Genomic DNA, 17,359 nt, shown 5'->3' on the forward strand with positions numbered 1-17,359 from the left:
CAACTTATCCAAACAAATTTAAATGATTGTTGTTGTTGTTTTCGGTAGCAGTAAATTGCATTAATAAAAAATAATAGTACAACAGGGTTCAAGCATCATAAGTCCCTTCAAACCAAGGAATCCTCCATAGTCTATAAAGTCTCCATGAACTAACAACTAGCTGATGCGAGATTGTGACTAAATATAACAAGCCTAATCTCATCAACAATATTTTTCACAAGTATGGAACAAGAGCAGAACTAACGGATCTTTCAGCACATTGAAATCCATAATTTTAAATCTTTCAACCTAAAAGCAACATAAACAAATTCAAATACTTTGTTATTAGAGATTTGAAATCCATAATTTCAAATGTAATTTTATAATCTACACCTTATTATTAAATAAAAGCACCACTTTGATGTCTCACTCTTTTTTGTCTGCTAATTTATTTAATTTCATTTATTTATTTACTTTCCACTCTCTCACTCTTCTACATTCTCAAACCACTCTTCTAGACCTTCAAATTGTCCATTCTTCTCAATTTTCCACTAATTTAAGTTTTATAAATTTGTTATTATAATATTTTTAAAATTTTCAATTATCTTTTAATAATTTTATTTAATTTGATAATTCATTTTAGTGTGCCATACACACTAGTGTATGTTAGTATTCGCGTCACATTCAAATATGTGTGTGTGATAGAGAAAGTGCAAAAACGCCGAAAAGAAAGAGAGAAAATAATTTGAATTAGGGAAATAAAAATTAAGTTATAGAAGAGTTGAGATAAATGTATGAATTAAGTTTTTTTCTTGAAAAAGGAAAAGAGAGGGAGGACTTAATAGAAAATTACTTGAGATTGCATTTGAATAGAAGGATTTTAAATTTGCATTTGAAATTGTTTAAAATTAGAATTATTCAAAAAAATTATAAGTGGAGATTTGAAATTCATAATTCAAAATTGATCCATTCAACCTAGGTCATTGGACTAATGTCAATGGGCCCAAAGACAATCGAGCAGATTAGGCCCGTGATATATTGGGTTGTGAAAGAGTTGATCGAGGATCCCGTTCTTCTTCAACAAGAAACCCCACAACAAAAACCTCTGTCCTCGGCCATTTGCACTGCAATTCCGACCACATTCGAGTCACAGGAATAGCTTAAGGTGCGAAAATCTTTGCCGTTAATGTTTGATTTTTCGCACAAGTTAGAAATCATTTGCAATTATTATTAATTTTGTCCGGATTAAGAGTTACTTTTCTCTGGGATATGACGTTTTTTCTGTTTTTTAACTATTGGTGCATTTCCCGTAGATCATAATTTTAATCGTTAGTTAAGACCCTCTATTCTTCCATTAGAAATCCAACTGTATATTTTCTTGACAGGAATTTTCTTGTTAGTGCTGGAATTTGAGTGCTTTATTAGTTATTACTTCTGGGTTTTACTGATATATATTTCGTTCAGTCTCAAAAGGGTCAGTTTCTCTGTCCTGTACATCGTATTTTACTTGTGTTTTTTTCCCCTAGTTTATTCATCAGGAGTATTTGAAGTTTAACCAAGAAGTCAATGGGTGACAGTCAGTATTCTTTCTCCCTCACTACTTTCAGGTAATGCATTGATAGGGTGCACAAATGTTTGAATCTGATCTTTTTACTAAGAATCTGTAGTTGGTAATTATGGTATTTTTGTCCTGGCCGCAGCCCTTCAGGCAAGCTTGTTCAAATTGAACATGCTTTGACAGCAGTTGGATCTGGTCAAACATCTTTAGGAATTAAAGGTGAGCTTCTACTTTTAACCCTGTACAATTTCTCCAGATGTGTTGCTTGAACACTTTGTATATTAAAATATGACTGTTTTAGTGATGCATCTGGAGCGAGGATAAAATGAGTAATTCACGTCTGTCTATGTCCCCAATTTGAATAAAATTGGATAACAATTAACATTTTGTCAAATGAAAAAGAAAAAAGTTCAAGAAACATTCTGATGATTCAATGTGGGGTTGTTGCAGCTGCTAATGGCGTTGTTATTGCAACAGAGAAGAAGTTACCATCAATTTTAGTTGATGAAACATCCGTAAGTATATTTTGGTAACTCTAATGGGTTTTATTCAGTACTTCTGAGAAGACTCTTTTCTATGTTTGTTAATTTTGTCTTATAAATGATGCATATGTTAAGCGACATCTGCAAGTATATTATAAATGATGTAAATTTCTCTTATTTATGAACTTGTAATCTACCTCTCAAGTACGATCTTTACTGCGGCACACCTTACAATTAGTGATTGATGGGACATGGTGAGCATATCTCATGCATAAATTTCTTGCAATTGTTGTTTTTGTTCAGGAAAGATAAGTATTTTGTTGATTTTACATCAACATATAAAAGCAACATATCTTGTCCTCCCCTGTCTTATGAAAATTTTGCTATCTCACTTTTAATTTTTGAAGTGACTAAGATATCATCATTATGATGCTCAAACATACTTTGAGTGTCTGCTTATCTTGCTGCACATTCAATGTGCTGTTGCAAATAGATTATTGCAAGAAGCAAGATTTGTCTGGGTAACATGGTATTTTGTTATCAACATTAAGGATTTCTTTCTTTAAGTTTTAAAACATTTCATGTTTTTCAAACTTCAGGAATTGTATGAGGTTTTTAGTAAATTCCTTCTAGTGCATCACTTTCTCTAGTATGATAACCTTCTCATTTTTACATACTGAAGTAGTTATGTCAAAAGTGCTTCTTGGCTTATGTTGAGGATTCATTCACTACTTGCAGGTGCAAAAGATTCAGATTTTGACCCCAAATATTGGAGTTGTCTACAGGTTAATATCTGTTTATTAATCCATCGTTACAATATGTTTTAATAGCTACACTATACTATTAACTTAATCTGTAAAAGTTGTATAAAAAGATGAATAATGGCATGCAAGGAGAATGATATCTAGTGACGGCCTCAAGTGTATTGCTAATATGCCATAGACATTGATATTCTGTTGATCTTAAATATCTCAAATGAGATGCCTATAATATCTTAGGGAACTGTGACTCATATTTGGTTTATTATGGTAGAGATTTAAGAGAAATACCTATTTGGACTAGAAAATGTTTGAATCTTGATTCGATATTAGGGGACTCTTGGACTATTCCAGACCATCCTTTCATACTTCCAACTTTAACACTTGTTTATCTTTCATTAATATGTTGAAATACGTTTCTATTCAAATTAGCCCTCAATGCCTTATTTTTTTGAAGTGATCCTCCAAAATGTGTACAAGTGTTGGAGCTACTATAGATTCTCCTCTTATATCTATTCTTTCACTAGAGTCCTACATTAGCTAATTGTGTTGGCTGATTTCTTTATTTTTGGTGCAGCGGCATGGGGCCCGATTCTCGAGTTTTGGTGCGAAAAAGTAGGAAGCAGGCTGAGCAATATTATAGACTATACAAAGTACTTTTGCAGCTTCTTCTCTGTTTTCTGATAGCAATCCCATGGGCTGCCTCGATATATATTTATCCTGATGGAAAATTGTGACATCATCGAACATGTCTTTATGCATATTAAGTCGCAATAAAGCATATTATATTTTATGCAGAGCTGAAGTAGGAATTTACATGCTATCCATCTGTAATGGGATTGATTTAATATCTAATCAATTAACCCAATGTATTAGAAACAGTTAATCTAACATATAGAGTGGAGTGGGATTATTGATCATGCTGGTTCTTATCTTATTAAATCATCTATTGCACTATCGCAGAGGATTTATTAGATGACAATTTATGTACACCTATATTCATTTTCTTAACATAAAGACTAGAAGTTTCTTTCATCTTTGACATGATCCTACCAAACACATCACAAAGTGGTGTCTAACTTTCCTTCTAAAGCTACTTGCGTCAATTTACCACCTTCTGGACATAAGCTTTCCTCAAATTTGTTCGTAGTAATGAAAATATGGTAGGATGGAAGGACACTAGGGTACGCTTGCTACTAGGGTTGTGCTTTAATTGCTAAAAAGACCTAAGGAGACGGTTGGAGTCTTTGCCCTCAGTTACATTTAATTGCCTCATTTATGGACAGGCTGCATTCTAACTTAATTATTTTAAATTGCTTGATGTAAACCTTTGGTATAGTATGAAAAAAGCATATTATGCTGACTTCCAGTTATCTTCCCCTGGAAAACTCTAGGAACCAATTCCAGTCACTCAATTGGTGAGGGAAACTGCGACGGTCATGCAAGAATTTACTCAATCAGGGTATGTATAACTTTCCACTATATAATCTCTTGTGCGAATGGGATTGCTTATTCATCATGAACTGTTCATCTTTTGGCAGCAGTAGAGCCGCTGACGGCTTATAAATGTAGTATTATCTACGAAGTGCTAACTTTTATTGGCATGCTAGGTGTATGTCTTGACCATCTCTTATGCTTAGTAAATATTGCCAAACCACCTGTGGAAGCTGTTTTGGGTTGCTTTTCTTGTTAAATGCCTACAAATCTTAATTCGATGCTGTCTACTGAATCCTGCGAATAAGATATGTTCCCTTGATTGTTTTTTATTGGCAGAATGAAGGTACTATAGGAACGAGTCTGTTAATTTGTTCCCCATGAAATGTTGCTAATACTCACCAAAATTATTTGTATAGAAGACTAGAAAGATAGCCTCAATATGTAACTCTTTGTACTCACTGGGAGGTGTTCCTGCTATATTTGTGTGAAGTGATGGGTACAGGTGGTTTTCCTTGAAAATGATGCTTTATCCTTTCCGTATGTTAACTTTTGATATGAAAAAGCTTGGTTTGAATCTCACTAGTGTTTTTCTTTCTTTCCTTTTTTTTGGGGTGGGCGTGTGGGTGCGGAAACTTTGTTGGTCCTCTATGTTGAGTAATTCAAACTGATGGAAATTTAATGGCTTCGCATCCTAATGGAAATCTCTTGCTCACTTATGCATGCTTGAAAGAACTAGCTTATATATTATTTCCCTGCAATATGCGTGTCCTTCCTAAACTTTCTGAATTTTCTGGTAGTGGCGTGAGGCCGTTTGGTGTATCACTCTTGGTTGCCGGATACGATGACAAAGGTCCACAGCTATATCAGGTATGCCACCATATCTTGTTTAGCTTTGTCCTTGCGTTTATGGTGCCCCTTTACTGACGAATGTCAATCTTGTCCTTGTCATGAACCATGTAAACTCATGAGTTCTTCAATGTGATAGCCCGATAGTGCTTTTCTATTGTTTCTCAGTATGCTCCTGTTTGCATTTTGATACTCTTGGCTCTTTTTATTTTATTCTTTTTGCAAAAATTCAATGTTCTCATTTTTTTGGTGTCCACTTTTCTGGTTATTCGTTTTTCCTGTTTTTCTTTTGAGGGCTGAGTGGTGGATATGTGTGCCATGGTCTGGTGACTGTGGTGATATGTTGTGTTGTGATTGCTGCTGACATGATGTTACAGTTTGCCCTGTGCATATAATATTGATACTAAATGTATTGTCCACACTCTGCAGTCTGCACAATGTTATATGATTCAGATCAACTGTTTTGCTGTTTCACTTAAGTAAATTACTATAGAATGCTGTAATTTTGGTGCTAACGTATTTCTTATGGTCCTCCACAGATTCATTTTATGCCTAAGATATTACATATTTTCTTGTTATGTAGGTGGATCCTTCAGGTTCATACTTCTCTTGGAAAGCTTCAGCCATGGGAAAGAATGTATCAAATGCAAAGACATTTTTGGAGAAGAGGTTGGTGGTTATTTGCATTACGAGTTGAGGTTTTCCTTGTTCTGTTTGATGGATTTCAACTGCCTTCTCTTCTTGAGCTTGCTGAATGATATTGAATGCCATGCACCACTGAGTAAACTCTCTCGGAAATATACTGGTTCCTTCTTTTGACACCTTGATATGATCATAGCCTTTCTGCCTCCTTCCCAAAGGATGCATGGGTTGATGAACTTCTTGTAGAGTTGTATGAGCTGCTGTCCGTCAAACTGTTTCTTTGGCTTACTGATGAATTTCATGCCATGTTCAATCATTTTGTGCTAATTGGCCAATTTCATGTTTTCCTACCTGAAGAGAAGAAATAGGGTTAAGTGTACAAGATTCTGAATTCTGTCTATGATTTTTTTTTAATGGTAACTTTATTTGCGGGCATTTTGATTCCTTGATTGTTTTGATGCTATCAAGTTTCAGTGACTTGTTATGTATTGAAATTCTTGCAGGTACACAGAAGATATGGAACTTGATGATGCTGTGCATACAGCAATTTTGACACTGAAGGAGGGGTAAGTACCTGGATTTTTAAGTATATGTTAAAAGAACTATTTGGTTTGCATATGATATTTTTCTCAATGAGGAATTGTGGTCAGTATATATCACGTTTGTTTCTCCAACAACTTTTTACTTGTGAGAGGAAAAGATTTACATTAATGAAATAGGACTTTATATCTTGCATATATACATATACACATTTGTGTGACCCCGTGATACTATCACTCTTTTCTCTAGATTTGAAGGACAGATTTCAGGGAAAAACATTGAGATTGGTGTGATTGGCAATGACAAAATATTCAGGTATGTTTTATTCCAGTCCTTTGAACATTTGCTGTATGTCTGAGATGTTGGTTAGCCGGTTGGTGACGCTGGCTGCACCTTCTGTTTGCAGGGTTCTTACCTCGTCTGAAATTGAAGATTACTTACAGGAAGTGGAATAGTTGCACACCCACCTTTTGTTGTTGGCAGAATCCAGTGGTTGATTTTGTCCGTATAACTATTCCGCTGCTGTATTAGATCTTGTTCCAATTCTTACATTTACTGGAAACTCGTTTCTTTCTCTTAGATTCTTCCTAAACCGGCCACATATGCAATTGAACACTCTTGTTTGTCCTTTAGGAGGATTCCTGTTGCCTACAAATATTATCAAGTTTGCTAAATCTGTGATTGTCATTATTTACGCATGATAGCTTACCTTAGGATTAACTAGTGCAATGATACGACCTTTAACTAAAATTTAAAAAGGGTTAATTACATTGAAATTTTTTTAGATTAGGTTTAATTATACAAACATCATATAAGAATAGGTACACTTTTTGAAGGAATGTTAGTGTTTGTGTAAGGTTTTGCTTCAGGGTGTATTTATAATTACAATAACAATCTTAACGAGTGTATTTGTCATTTTAGAAAGGTGGGGTGTGTTTGTATAATTGAGGTTAATTTATGTAATTGAACTGAACCTTAATGTAATTTATTCATTAAAATATTATCCGCAACACAACTTTTTGCAATAGAATCCAGCATTAAGTGTAAGAGGAGTGAAGTTGGGGTTATAGGAATGGATTACTGCAAATAGATATGTCAATGGATTTCATCATCCAAAATAATTGATTGGGCATGGAAGGATTATTTGTGGAAATTAATGGAATTTATAAATTCTTTATTTTTGTTATGTGCAAGAAAATTGTTGCAGACAACTTTGCTGGCTGATTCCATGGGCCTTCTAATCAGCTAGATTGGGCTGGACCTGCCTGTCGGATCCCTGTGGTTGGCGAACATATGTTCAGTCTAATTCGTTGATTGGATGTAGGGGGGCTAGTATCTGTTAAACATGTAATAAGACTGAACTTGAGGCACAATCTACACTTAGCAAAGTAATTAAAAGAAGAGGTCCCAACATGGATATGGTTTTAAATGTATGATGATCAGGCGGTTTACTCTGATTACGATTTTGGATTAGTCTAGTCATTTATATTTTAAGTACTTTTTACATTCATTATACTAGTTCTTGAGATGAGTGAGGTGCTGTAGACTCTCAATCGAAACGTTATTCCTTTATGCACGCAGGTAATGGTCGTTATGGAGTTGTTCCAATTGTTTTCAACTCCAAGACACAGACACATGCGATGAGATAAAAATAGTAATTGGGATTACCATGACAATGGCAAGCTCTCGTAGCTCAGTTGGTTAGAGCACCCGTTTAGTAAGCGGGAGGTCTTGAGTTCGACTCTCAACAAGAGCAAATTCTCTTTTCGCAGTACAGCTCAATTTTCGTTTTTTTAGTGTTTTCCTCTTATAAAAATTTACTTACAGGCAGTTAAATGATTTAGGCATCACTCAATCTCACGTAGAAACTATTGCAATTTCCTTTTTTCTTTTCTTTTTAAATAAAAATAATAAAATTTGTTTCGAATATTGTGTCGGTAGTAGTGATCATATCATTTTCGATACCCATTAGCATTGATAAGTCATCATTAATCGTTGCGTTTAAATCCCGGGCAATAGTCCTACAGCTGCATATTTTCAACCTCTACACTCTCTTGTCACGTTAATGGAGATCCTTAAATAGGGCACTGTACGTACTCAAGTACTCTCGCGGCTTTTTCTAGACCTTAACGACTCTAATGCTGTTGTCCGAAGAGGTCTTTGGGTATCTCAGAAATTGAGGAGGGTGAGGTGGTATTGCAATTGAAAAGTCACTAGAATTGGTCTTTCTTGAAATAACTATTTGTACATTTGTGAGGTAAAAACTCGGGCATATAGTTTATTTAACACAGTCTCCACAGCAGTGAGATCAATGTCGAATCCATAACTCTGGCCTCCATATAACACATAGAGGTACTCTTTAGACGATGCTGGCGGAGGCAACACTTGCGTAATTTCTGGGAATTCTGCAGATGGTGGCGAAGGCAGATCTTCCATTCTTGAGTAGTAGACGTCCGCTAAAAGAAGCCATATGAGATCAGGGTCGATGGATGCAAGTCCCACGAGGGCATTTACACAAGCATCTTGGAGGCCTTTAACACCACTACAGACTATCCCAATGACAATTCCACTGACCTTTTTGAGGACTGCCTCCAATGCTGAAGCACTTCTTTTGTTCCCAGCCAAGTCTGAAATCATATTGAGAATTGCTGCCTGGACTTTTAGGTTAGATGTCTCCGCTGCTGAATCCTCAGAAGATGTGGAACTCCTCCTGTAAGGAAGCTGTAAGGGGGCTCTTTCTTGTTTGGCCAGAGGTTTTGCTTGAAATGGTGACGTGCTTAGGAGTTTCCAGATGTGGATGGCATCAGCATGAAAACGGCGAGAAAAGAAGTCTCCACCACAGATTTGGACTACAGTACTGATTGTATGAGTGCATTTTCGAATGGCCTGTTGAAACGGTGGAAGACAGAAAATAAAGAAAAGATTTGCAAGATATCAGAACAAAATCCTGAGTCATAAACAAGTTCTTTATGCAGTGTTTTTATTCTAGACTGTAACCGCAGTGAGAGTAAGATCACTTACCACAAGATTCTTACTCCGAAAACAAGCAACCAAAAAGGGCCAAATTTTATTCATTGCAGGAAGCAATCTGTTCTCCCCTGTTTCATCCTCAGCAGCACCCAGAGTGTCAAGAAGATTATGGAAAGAACAAGAGTGAATGACTTGTTCGATTGCCTCTTTCGTTTCACTCTCGTGCTTGTAGGCTTCTTCCACTTTGGCAAGTACCGTGATACCATCCTGAAAGAGAAAAGGAAAAGAACGTGAAAATGAGCAAATTTATAACCTGGAAGAGTTTTAAGATTGCATGAATCAACCGCTGCCCGCATCTGAACCATTATCAATAATTTTCATCGGTTGAGAATTAGACCAACATGAATTTATGTATATTGAACTCTGGTTGCGTCTCTGCTGTCTCACTGTGAGCAAGTGCGGATGATATTTATGAATAACTAATTCATATATTTTCTGTGGTGCACTTCCTTTTCTTTCATTCTCATTCTTGAAAGGTCCGTACTTCTCCTCCATCACATAATAAATAAAATAATCTATTAAAAACATGAGCAGATAGCTTAGGCACCAAATATTCAGAAAATGTTGGGTTGATATTTTCTAGGGTAAATTTCATTCTCTCCTGCAATCGTTCTTGAAAATGTCCAAACTTAAGCATTGCTAACTTTATACACTTGAAGCATCACGTCCAATTAACCATGAGCAAATAGCTTAGGGGTAAATGTTAGCAAAAGATTCTGCATTAACTTTGGACCATTGTTAAAGACTTCTTCAGTTGAATGAATAATGGATAAAATCCTCCTCTGAGGTCTACTTTCTGAGACAGATTTGAAAATTTGAAAAAGACAATGTTGGGAGAACATTGAGTTCCTATAGAAATGACACTGGCAGACTTGTACCTCAATTACATCCAGCGCTGTCAAGCATGCTGCTGGGTTGGCTGAAGCAATTAATGGAGTTACTGCAACAAGACATGACCCTGCAATCGATCCAACTATTCGTCGATACCTTTTGGAGTCATTAAACTTGAACAAAACCACCTCCCATTCCTCCTCTTGCATATCAGCCTCACTGGTGGAAATTCCACCATCTGTTTCTGGAATGAATTAGACAAGGTCGGTGTGTTGTCTCATTAAAACTGCTATTATTTAATAATAGACATGCATAGCTACCATGATGATGCATGCATCACAGATGTATAACAAGACTAGAACAGTAGCAGAAGTGCTTACGGGAGCCCATTTGTTCAATGTCTGTATCATTAGCAAATGATCCAGAAAAGTGCTTTCCTGTTCTCTTCTCTGTGTTCAGCATTTTTGCATTTATTTCTTTCTTGTATGACTCTGCTTGATTCGGTAGTTTATAAGCTTCATGTCTGGAGGCTTTCGCTATTTCTGCAACTGCCTGAACAGGGAAAAGTAACAAAACCTAAGACTACCGATATAGCAACTCGGCAAACTATCACAACTAAGAAGAATTGTCACAGCAAACTTTTTTATGGTAAATATAAATCTATTTATAATACAAAAAGTTTTATTGAGATGCTACTATTCAGCACAGAAGTTGTTCCAGCTACAAAAAATAGCATACTTTTCCACCTAAAAAGATCAACAAATAAATCGCTAAGTACATGATACCATGATATGAACATCTGAATCCTCAGGAATTTATTCGTGAAATAAGGACCCAGAACATTGAAATAAGTACTAATGCAAAGTGCTTGTCAATTTGACCTTCAAAAAGGAGAGAGTTAAATTTGGGTGATGATGCCTGCCAAGAATTTCAAGCTCTATAGAGACCGCATGCATCTGCACAAGTTTAATGCATCAGGTTACAGAAATTTGTGGACAAAAATTCAAATACATAACATAACTACATTTCTTATTGAAGCATTGTCATGACAAAAATAGAAATGCTTTCCAGGAGCACTAAACTCATACCGGCTCCTCCAATAATGGTAATATTTTATCAGCTACTCCAATGTAAGAAAGCATTGCAGAAAGAACATTAGGCACATGAGGATTAAGGTCCAAATGGCGCAGTTGCCTGCACACTGAATCGATTACATAGTCTGCATTTGATAATACCAAGTGACCCACCTGCAAGAATTTGATATAGCACATATTAGTCGTTTGAATGCTCACACCAAAAAAGAACTGCACCATCAGTACTCACAGTGGGGCAGTTCTGTGTAGCAGAGATAGCATGTAAGACCACATCAGATGCCCTTCTGACTTGGAAATTTGAGCAAATAACATTTTCAAGCAACATATAGAGTGAGGAGTGAAGAAATCCACATGATGAAAATTCTTTGCCAAGGCAGACATTAAATATGCCTATCCCTTCAATAATAACCTGTTGATGAGAAAACTATAAGATTAGTGCCACATATTGAACAAATCTAAATTACGTCTACATGAAGACAAACTATTTATCAAAGGAAGAGAATTTAAAGTTAAAGAAACCTGGTGAAGCATTGCATTGTCATTAAAAAAATGTAAACTTATGTCTCCAACTTCTCCAGTTTGTTGGAGAGAAGCTGAGAATCCAAGTGGAAGATCCCAGACTTCAGGTGATAAATATTCATGTAAGATACTACCAATGCACTCAATCAAGTAACTCCTTGCAACATTATTCTGATACACCTTCTGAACCCAATGTTCTGGCAAAGCACCTATATACCCAAAAGATTTACCATTACCACTTCCGCAGAACCCCTTGGTCTCTTGTGGACTAGACTGGAAGAGTCTTCCGAGAGAGGTAATGGCCTGATCAGAGAGTCCAAAAATCATCTCATTCAAAATGCATGCAGCAGTACTAGCCTGACGAACCAAATGCCCTGAACCAGTTCTCTTGTACCATGCCTGCCAACTGTCCTTGAGGTGTTCTTTGTTTCGCAACTCAGATATCAATTTACGCAAGTGCCCCAGGAGAATATCAATTAAAACAGAATAAGAGCCCTCGCTTTGAGAGTCTAGAGAAGGAAAACCAGATGACCTTATGTGAGTTCAAATCAGTCAGCAAGAAAGATTATTTAGCAAATACAGATGCGAAAAGTGACCAACCTGTAAACATGTATAGACTGACTAGTCTAAGAATTCCAGCAAGAGCCTGGTACAGCTTCTGACTACCCACATGACCAAACCAAGGTGGCATGCTAGGCAGCTCATATTTGTTGTTTACATGTTCATACGAGTATAAAGATTTCCTGTCTTTCAGACCTAATAACTCAGAATTTTCATTTTCAGCACTGGTAATATCCCTGATCTCAGATATTGAATGCATGAATCCAGATGCGGATGGTCTTTTAGCTGCAAGCTTTTTGAGTGAACCAGCAAATACCGAGTTCTGACTCAAACAGAGGGCAAAAACATCCAAGAAACGAGCAGCTGCCACCTAGAAGATGTCAAACTTATTAATAAATCTGTCAAAAGAAGAACAGACTTCACATAGAATTGAAATATCTGAGCTAAGGGCAATTTAGAAAACTACTCGTATTCTTATGCTTACTTAACGAAAACATTTCCAGAAAGGCAGAAAAATGAGGTTCGTCGGGAGAACATCTCTAAGAGTATACAGAACTTAGTCCTCCAAATAGTTGGAGTAAGGTGAAAAGTGACTAGGCAGCTCCCTGAATAAAACACGTGTCCTTATCTGAGCAAGTGGTGTGTTGCTGCTCATTTGATATCAAAATTTATCCATGACTCTCAAACAAATAAACTAGAAAAAAAAAAACTAAAACAGCATTACCGTAGATTGAAGAAGGTAGTCTGCAACAAGTCGGGGACCACCAAAATATGTAACCACAAGCAATTTCTGGGCATGTGATAGCGCAAGTGACTCCTCATTACCCAGTATCACTTGAGGAAGCTTCTCAACTAACCTGTAAATGATACAGATATGACCAACATCTTTGTCTCTCTAAGAGAAGCAAAATCAAGAGCAAGTTAACATATTACAGATGTAAAAATTTACCTGCTAAAAACCTCAGCTATATCATGCTCCATTTGATGTTTTCTTCTGGATGAAACAAATAGTCCAAATAATGCCTGAGCATATGAAGACACGTCTTCAGAGTCGTCGCAGACCAAAATACATAAGCACTCCTGCATTAGCAACCAGCTCATGTACATTAATGCCAGAACTACTAACAACATGAGGAAATTATTGAATTATTTAACTTTGTCGATAGATGATACACAAAGGGGAATCAGAAATGTCTGAGGCCTCAAACTGAACAGAGACTTCAGAATGTTTAAATCAGATTGTGTTTTTTTCTTCATTTGGAAAGTAATCAGATGATAGATTTTGTTCTTCACTAAAAGATGCAAACATGAAACTAGTGGAAAGACACATCAGAAAGCTACAAGCAACTAAAATATGCAATAGAGAGATTCTGAATCCCATCTGACCAAAAGCATCAATCTGCTTTCTCTGAGTGCATAACTGCATTTACATAAGAGTGCCTCTATAGAAGCCAAAAGTCCCAGTCGCACTTTTCTGCTTGGATGAACACAAAGCTGCAAAAAGAAGCGGAAAGAGTTTCGATAAATTGTAATCACTGGCAACAGAAAGCCGCACAAAATATCACAAAGACAACGATGTTAGACCTACATGTGGAAACGTTGCAGACATTAGTTTATTAACATGAGCAGTAGTATTTGCTAACCAATCCGCCGTACGCTTCACACGCAGAGATCCGACTTTAATATCAGAATCGATCAGAGTGGTATCCCAGCTGCTCACTACAGGTTCAATTGAAGTTCTGACATCATCTGGAAGTGAACTTTTAACAGGCAGGTGCCGGAGTTCCTCTAGGAATGATGCAAGAGGTTTCTCTTTGCTTGAGCGGAGCCCAGAAATTTCATCTGTTGGGGCACCAAGAATAGATGTAGTGGCATCATCCTCGAGAACTATAATAACATATTCGGTCAACCCTCTCAAAGCCTGATCTAAGGCTTCGGAACTTCCAGCCGCACCACTAATCATTGATCTTGATGCATGCAACACCTTCCCAATCTGACTGACAACACCTGGTAAATAAAAAGCCAATGCATCCACAGTACCTACCTGCAGATTCCACATAAAACTATGAACTACATACCCATATGGCACTATGAATATTTTTTTAAGTGTAACACCTAAACCACAAAAGAATAGGCAAAAATATCCTTTCCACTAAAAACGGTTACACTACCTTATCAATTTGATGCTTATAGTTCCATACTCATAGCCTAAATTTTTGTTTATTTATTTATTTATTTGATAATTTACCAATAGCTTGAACTAAAAAAAAGTAGTAGACTACTACCAGGACTAGAGAAATATCATACCAAAAATCAGTTTTTCATTTAGATATGAGTTTCACATCCAAATAAATTAGGCAAACATGGTTTTTCATAGCAGTCTCATTTGCATGAATATCAGCAAGATGCAATTCCATGCTTATATTGATTAATTCACTTATATAAAAATCCATAATTCACCTATCTGGTGGTCCATAAGATAACATCAGTAAGCACCTGTAAGAGGAAGTCAAGTAAACAAAAACCAATTTATTATTTTCATTGGCCTGCTTCACGGATCATTGAATTACCCAAACAGTTGAGTTACTTGAAAAAACAGAAATCAAATACCTTTGCAACGAGGACTCGTAGTGTCATCAAGGCTTCAACACGAAGCCTTGAACTGCCTCGATGACCTCGTGTGGCCTCAATATCTGCAGCCTTCAATTACATATCAAGTCAGACATTCAGAAACAGTGGTGCGCATAAACCAAAGGGGGAATGTGTTAGAACACAGTTTTAGGAACACAATCACCTAGAAGGACAGATACATGCCTTGAGCAGAAGAGAAAGCCAGTGTCCAATCGCGGCAGAAGCAGGTTCAGACTGAAGAAATGCTGATAAACATTCTCCCAAGACTGAATCACATTTTGGTAGTTTGGGAAGAGGAAATTGCAACTCCTTTTCAGCAGGAAGACTAGGCCACTGACCTATTTGTTTGCATGGACAGGAGCCATCAGAACAAGGACACAAATTAAGCAGCAGTGCCCTAAAACACCTTATTACTCCTTCACGGAACTCTTCTGAAGCTTCCAATGGAGAAAGCATTGCTCCATGGGTCAATTTCCTCAGTATAACAACCATCTACATAGAATAACATTTATATATTGTAAAGAATCTATCTCCTTGTTGCCAAAGATTGAGTTCTGTGCATAACACTAAGATAGAAAAGAAAACTAATAGAATACAAGCATTGAAGTCCAGAGATGATAGAACTCTAATTTAGATACAGTTAATTATAGATATGAAACTAATAGCTCCGAGTACCTGATCAACAGATCCTATCTGGCACTTCTTCAGGACTTCCTCCAAACAAAGGACAACACCTTCGGCCGCAGAGTCACTCACTTTATGTGCTGGCCCTAAGGTATTAGACTCCAGAGGATTATCTTTGGAGTCAGACTTCATCGAGGACCTACAATTTACTGCTGCATCGAATAGAAGCAGCAATGGAAACAAAGTATAGCTGAAACATTCAATAAGTAATCTGCATGTTAAACAATTAAAGTTACAAGACAATAAGAATAATAGAATTTGGAAAAAGAATTAAGCTTTTTCACCCAACTCCAGCAAGTCTGGCAAAACAGTGGACTACACTCCTCAGACCGCAGTACATCCCAGTGTAAGACGGCATAACGCCACCAACTTGAATGAGGGTATATATTAGTTGATTTTTGTGTAGAATGAAAAAGTAATTTGGTGCCTAATTTATTCACTAATATAATAACTCTTGTGGGGAAATATACTCTGAAGAAATTTTCACAGTTTCACCAAACGCTAAAAGAAAAGTTTTAAAGCTGCAAACAGGCATAAAAACATAGTTAAAAAATTATATATTTAAGCACAGAAGGATTAGGACCCAACACATTTGATCCAAGATTAGGGAGCAGTGGCACTTACATCCCGTGTAAATGCTTTACGCTGCATGACTGAAGCAGCATCACCACTGTAGTCTCGTGTTTTATACATGTTTTAACGGAATTTTATAATTTTCAAAGCTCACAGCGCCAATTTCTAGTGCAAAATACTGGAACGTGACAACAAGACTACGAGAGATGGTCCGCAGTTTCAGTTTCTGTCCAGGAAAAAGTCATTTATCCATCAACACTACCTAAACCTTTTTCAAAACGTTAACAAGTGCCCCTTTGCACTAAACCAAACACAATCCCTCCAATTAAAGAATCCAGCAAACATAAAGAATCTCAAACTCGGTGCTACAATAACCCATTAACTAGCAACCCAAAATCATCACATTGACAATCAATAAAAGGAATTTCATTTATAAGCAAACAGAAAAGTGGAAGAAAAAGAGGCATACTCTAAGAACGGCTGCAAGGACTGCGGGGGAGATCGTTGGAGCAGTTGAAGAAGTTGAGTAAGAAAAGAATGATTCTTCTTGGAATTCTGAAGGAGGTCCAGCAGCTGTACACAGTGGTGCTTCAGTTCAAGAAACACTCCGCTGCTTCCAATATCTTCTTCTTCTGCTGCTTCATCTTCAATGGCATTCGATTTTCCTCTGTACCCTTGCGTTTCTTCCATTGCAAAAGCAGGCACCAAGAGAATTGTTCAGCAAAGCGCGCAAAGTGGTTTTGGGTGTTGAAGAACCGCGAATTGAAAACCCCCGGAAGAGTCGAGGGGGCAAATGGGGCCGAGAAGTCATTTTTGAGAATTTGAGGGGCATAATCGCCACTCGATTTATTTCTTGGTAGGGCCTTGGAAGTTGAATGGCCCATGACGCACTGGGAGAGTTTATTGGGCCAAGTAGTTTGGGCTTGTATTTGGACTGGGCTTCATCTGAAGCCTGGCCCAGCATTCTGGTAAGTGTAGTGGACTACTATTGGGCTTCCACTAAGCCCAGATGAATACCACCATTCAATGCTTTATTTTATTTAGTTATTTAATTTTTTAGAGACTTGAACGCTTGAATTTGTTTATCAAGGAAGAGAGAAAATATAGCAACATTGTAATAACATTCCACCAATTTATGATATTATTTTATAAAGTTATACCTGCTATTGGCAATTTTATCACAAGACAAAGCAT

At 36.9% G+C, this 17,359-nt stretch overlaps 2 protein-coding genes and 1 non-coding gene across 10 annotated transcripts; 2 read left to right on the forward strand and 1 right to left on the reverse strand.

The window, feature by feature from the left end:
• Positions 1-987: 987 nt before the first annotated feature.
• LOC105168109 (proteasome subunit alpha type-2-A) lies at positions 988-6,916 on the forward strand. Of its 2 annotated transcripts, none has more exons than XM_011088048.3 (12): positions 988-1,144; positions 1,506-1,586; positions 1,680-1,756; positions 1,988-2,052; positions 2,758-2,804; positions 3,355-3,430; positions 4,172-4,239; positions 5,012-5,081; positions 5,644-5,729; positions 6,206-6,268; positions 6,492-6,557; positions 6,649-6,916. In XM_011088048.3, the coding sequence occupies exons 2-12, from the start codon at positions 1,546-1,548 to the stop codon at positions 6,695-6,697; spliced, it is 708 nt and encodes a 235-aa protein (XP_011086350.1). In that variant the 5' UTR covers positions 988-1,144; positions 1,506-1,545; the 3' UTR covers positions 6,698-6,916. The 2 variants fall into 2 exon arrangements, with proteins under 2 accessions (XP_011086350.1, XP_011086351.1); XM_011088049.3 differs by having other exon boundaries at positions 1,034-1,144; positions 1,518-1,586.
• Positions 6,917-7,924: 1,008 nt separating this feature from the next.
• TRNAT-AGU (transfer RNA threonine (anticodon AGU)) lies at positions 7,925-7,998 on the forward strand. Its single transcript has one exon. It is a non-coding gene; the product is annotated as a tRNA-Thr (tRNA).
• Positions 7,999-8,407: 409 nt separating this feature from the next.
• On the reverse strand, positions 8,408-16,968 carry LOC105168110 (ARM repeat superfamily protein). 7 transcript variants are annotated; one of them, XM_011088052.3, is made up of 17 exons: positions 16,635-16,968; positions 15,584-15,782; positions 15,092-15,400; positions 14,888-14,977; positions 13,866-14,321; positions 13,664-13,771; positions 13,227-13,357; positions 13,002-13,134; positions 12,317-12,647; positions 11,717-12,225; positions 11,427-11,606; positions 11,192-11,350; positions 10,985-11,059; positions 10,484-10,655; positions 10,151-10,341; positions 9,264-9,479; positions 8,408-9,128 (listed from the first exon to the last, which is right to left on the reverse strand). In XM_011088052.3, the coding sequence occupies exons 1-17, from the start codon at positions 16,853-16,855 to the stop codon at positions 8,481-8,483; spliced, it is 4,128 nt and encodes a 1,375-aa protein (XP_011086354.2). In that variant the 5' UTR covers positions 16,856-16,968; the 3' UTR covers positions 8,408-8,480. The 7 variants fall into 7 exon arrangements, with proteins under 7 accessions (XP_011086354.2, XP_011086352.2, XP_011086357.2 ...); XM_011088050.3 differs by having other exon boundaries at positions 10,151-10,347; XM_011088055.3 differs by having other exon boundaries at positions 10,151-10,347; positions 15,584-15,741; positions 16,635-16,774.
• Positions 16,969-17,359: the final 391 nt, after the last annotated feature.

Source organism: Sesamum indicum, linkage group LG8 (assembly GCF_026168435.1).
Source record: "Sesamum indicum cultivar Baizhima isolate 11 linkage group LG8, ASM2616843v1, whole genome shotgun sequence".
In the NCBI taxonomy this organism is placed as follows: Eukaryota; Viridiplantae; Streptophyta; class Magnoliopsida; order Lamiales; family Pedaliaceae; genus Sesamum; species Sesamum indicum.

What these genes read in the sequence shown, in the direction of transcription:
- LOC105168110 (XM_011088050.3), bottom strand. Translation starts at nt 16,855, where the DNA reads ATGGAAGAAACGCAAGGGTACAGAGGAAAATCGAATGCCATTGAAGAT. An exon ending in TACGAGTCCTCGTTGCAAAG is followed by an intron (nt 14,322 to 14,887) that starts GTATTTGATTTC and finishes TGGAATCTGCAG; the next exon opens with GTAGGTACTGTGGATGCATT. An exon ending in ACTACCTTCTTCAATCTACG is followed by an intron (nt 12,648 to 13,001) that starts GTAATGCTGTTT and finishes GACATCTTCTAG; the next exon opens with GTGGCAGCTGCTCGTTTCTT.
- LOC105168109 (XM_011088048.3), top strand. Translation starts at nt 1,546, where the DNA reads ATGGGTGACAGTCAGTATTCTTTCTCCCTCACTACTTTCAG. An exon ending in CAAGAATTTACTCAATCAGG is followed by an intron (nt 4,240 to 5,011) that starts GTATGTATAACT and finishes ATTTTCTGGTAG; the next exon opens with TGGCGTGAGGCCGTTTGGTG. An exon ending in GGCAATGACAAAATATTCAG is followed by an intron (nt 6,558 to 6,648) that starts GTATGTTTTATT and finishes TTCTGTTTGCAG; the next exon opens with GGTTCTTACCTCGTCTGAAA.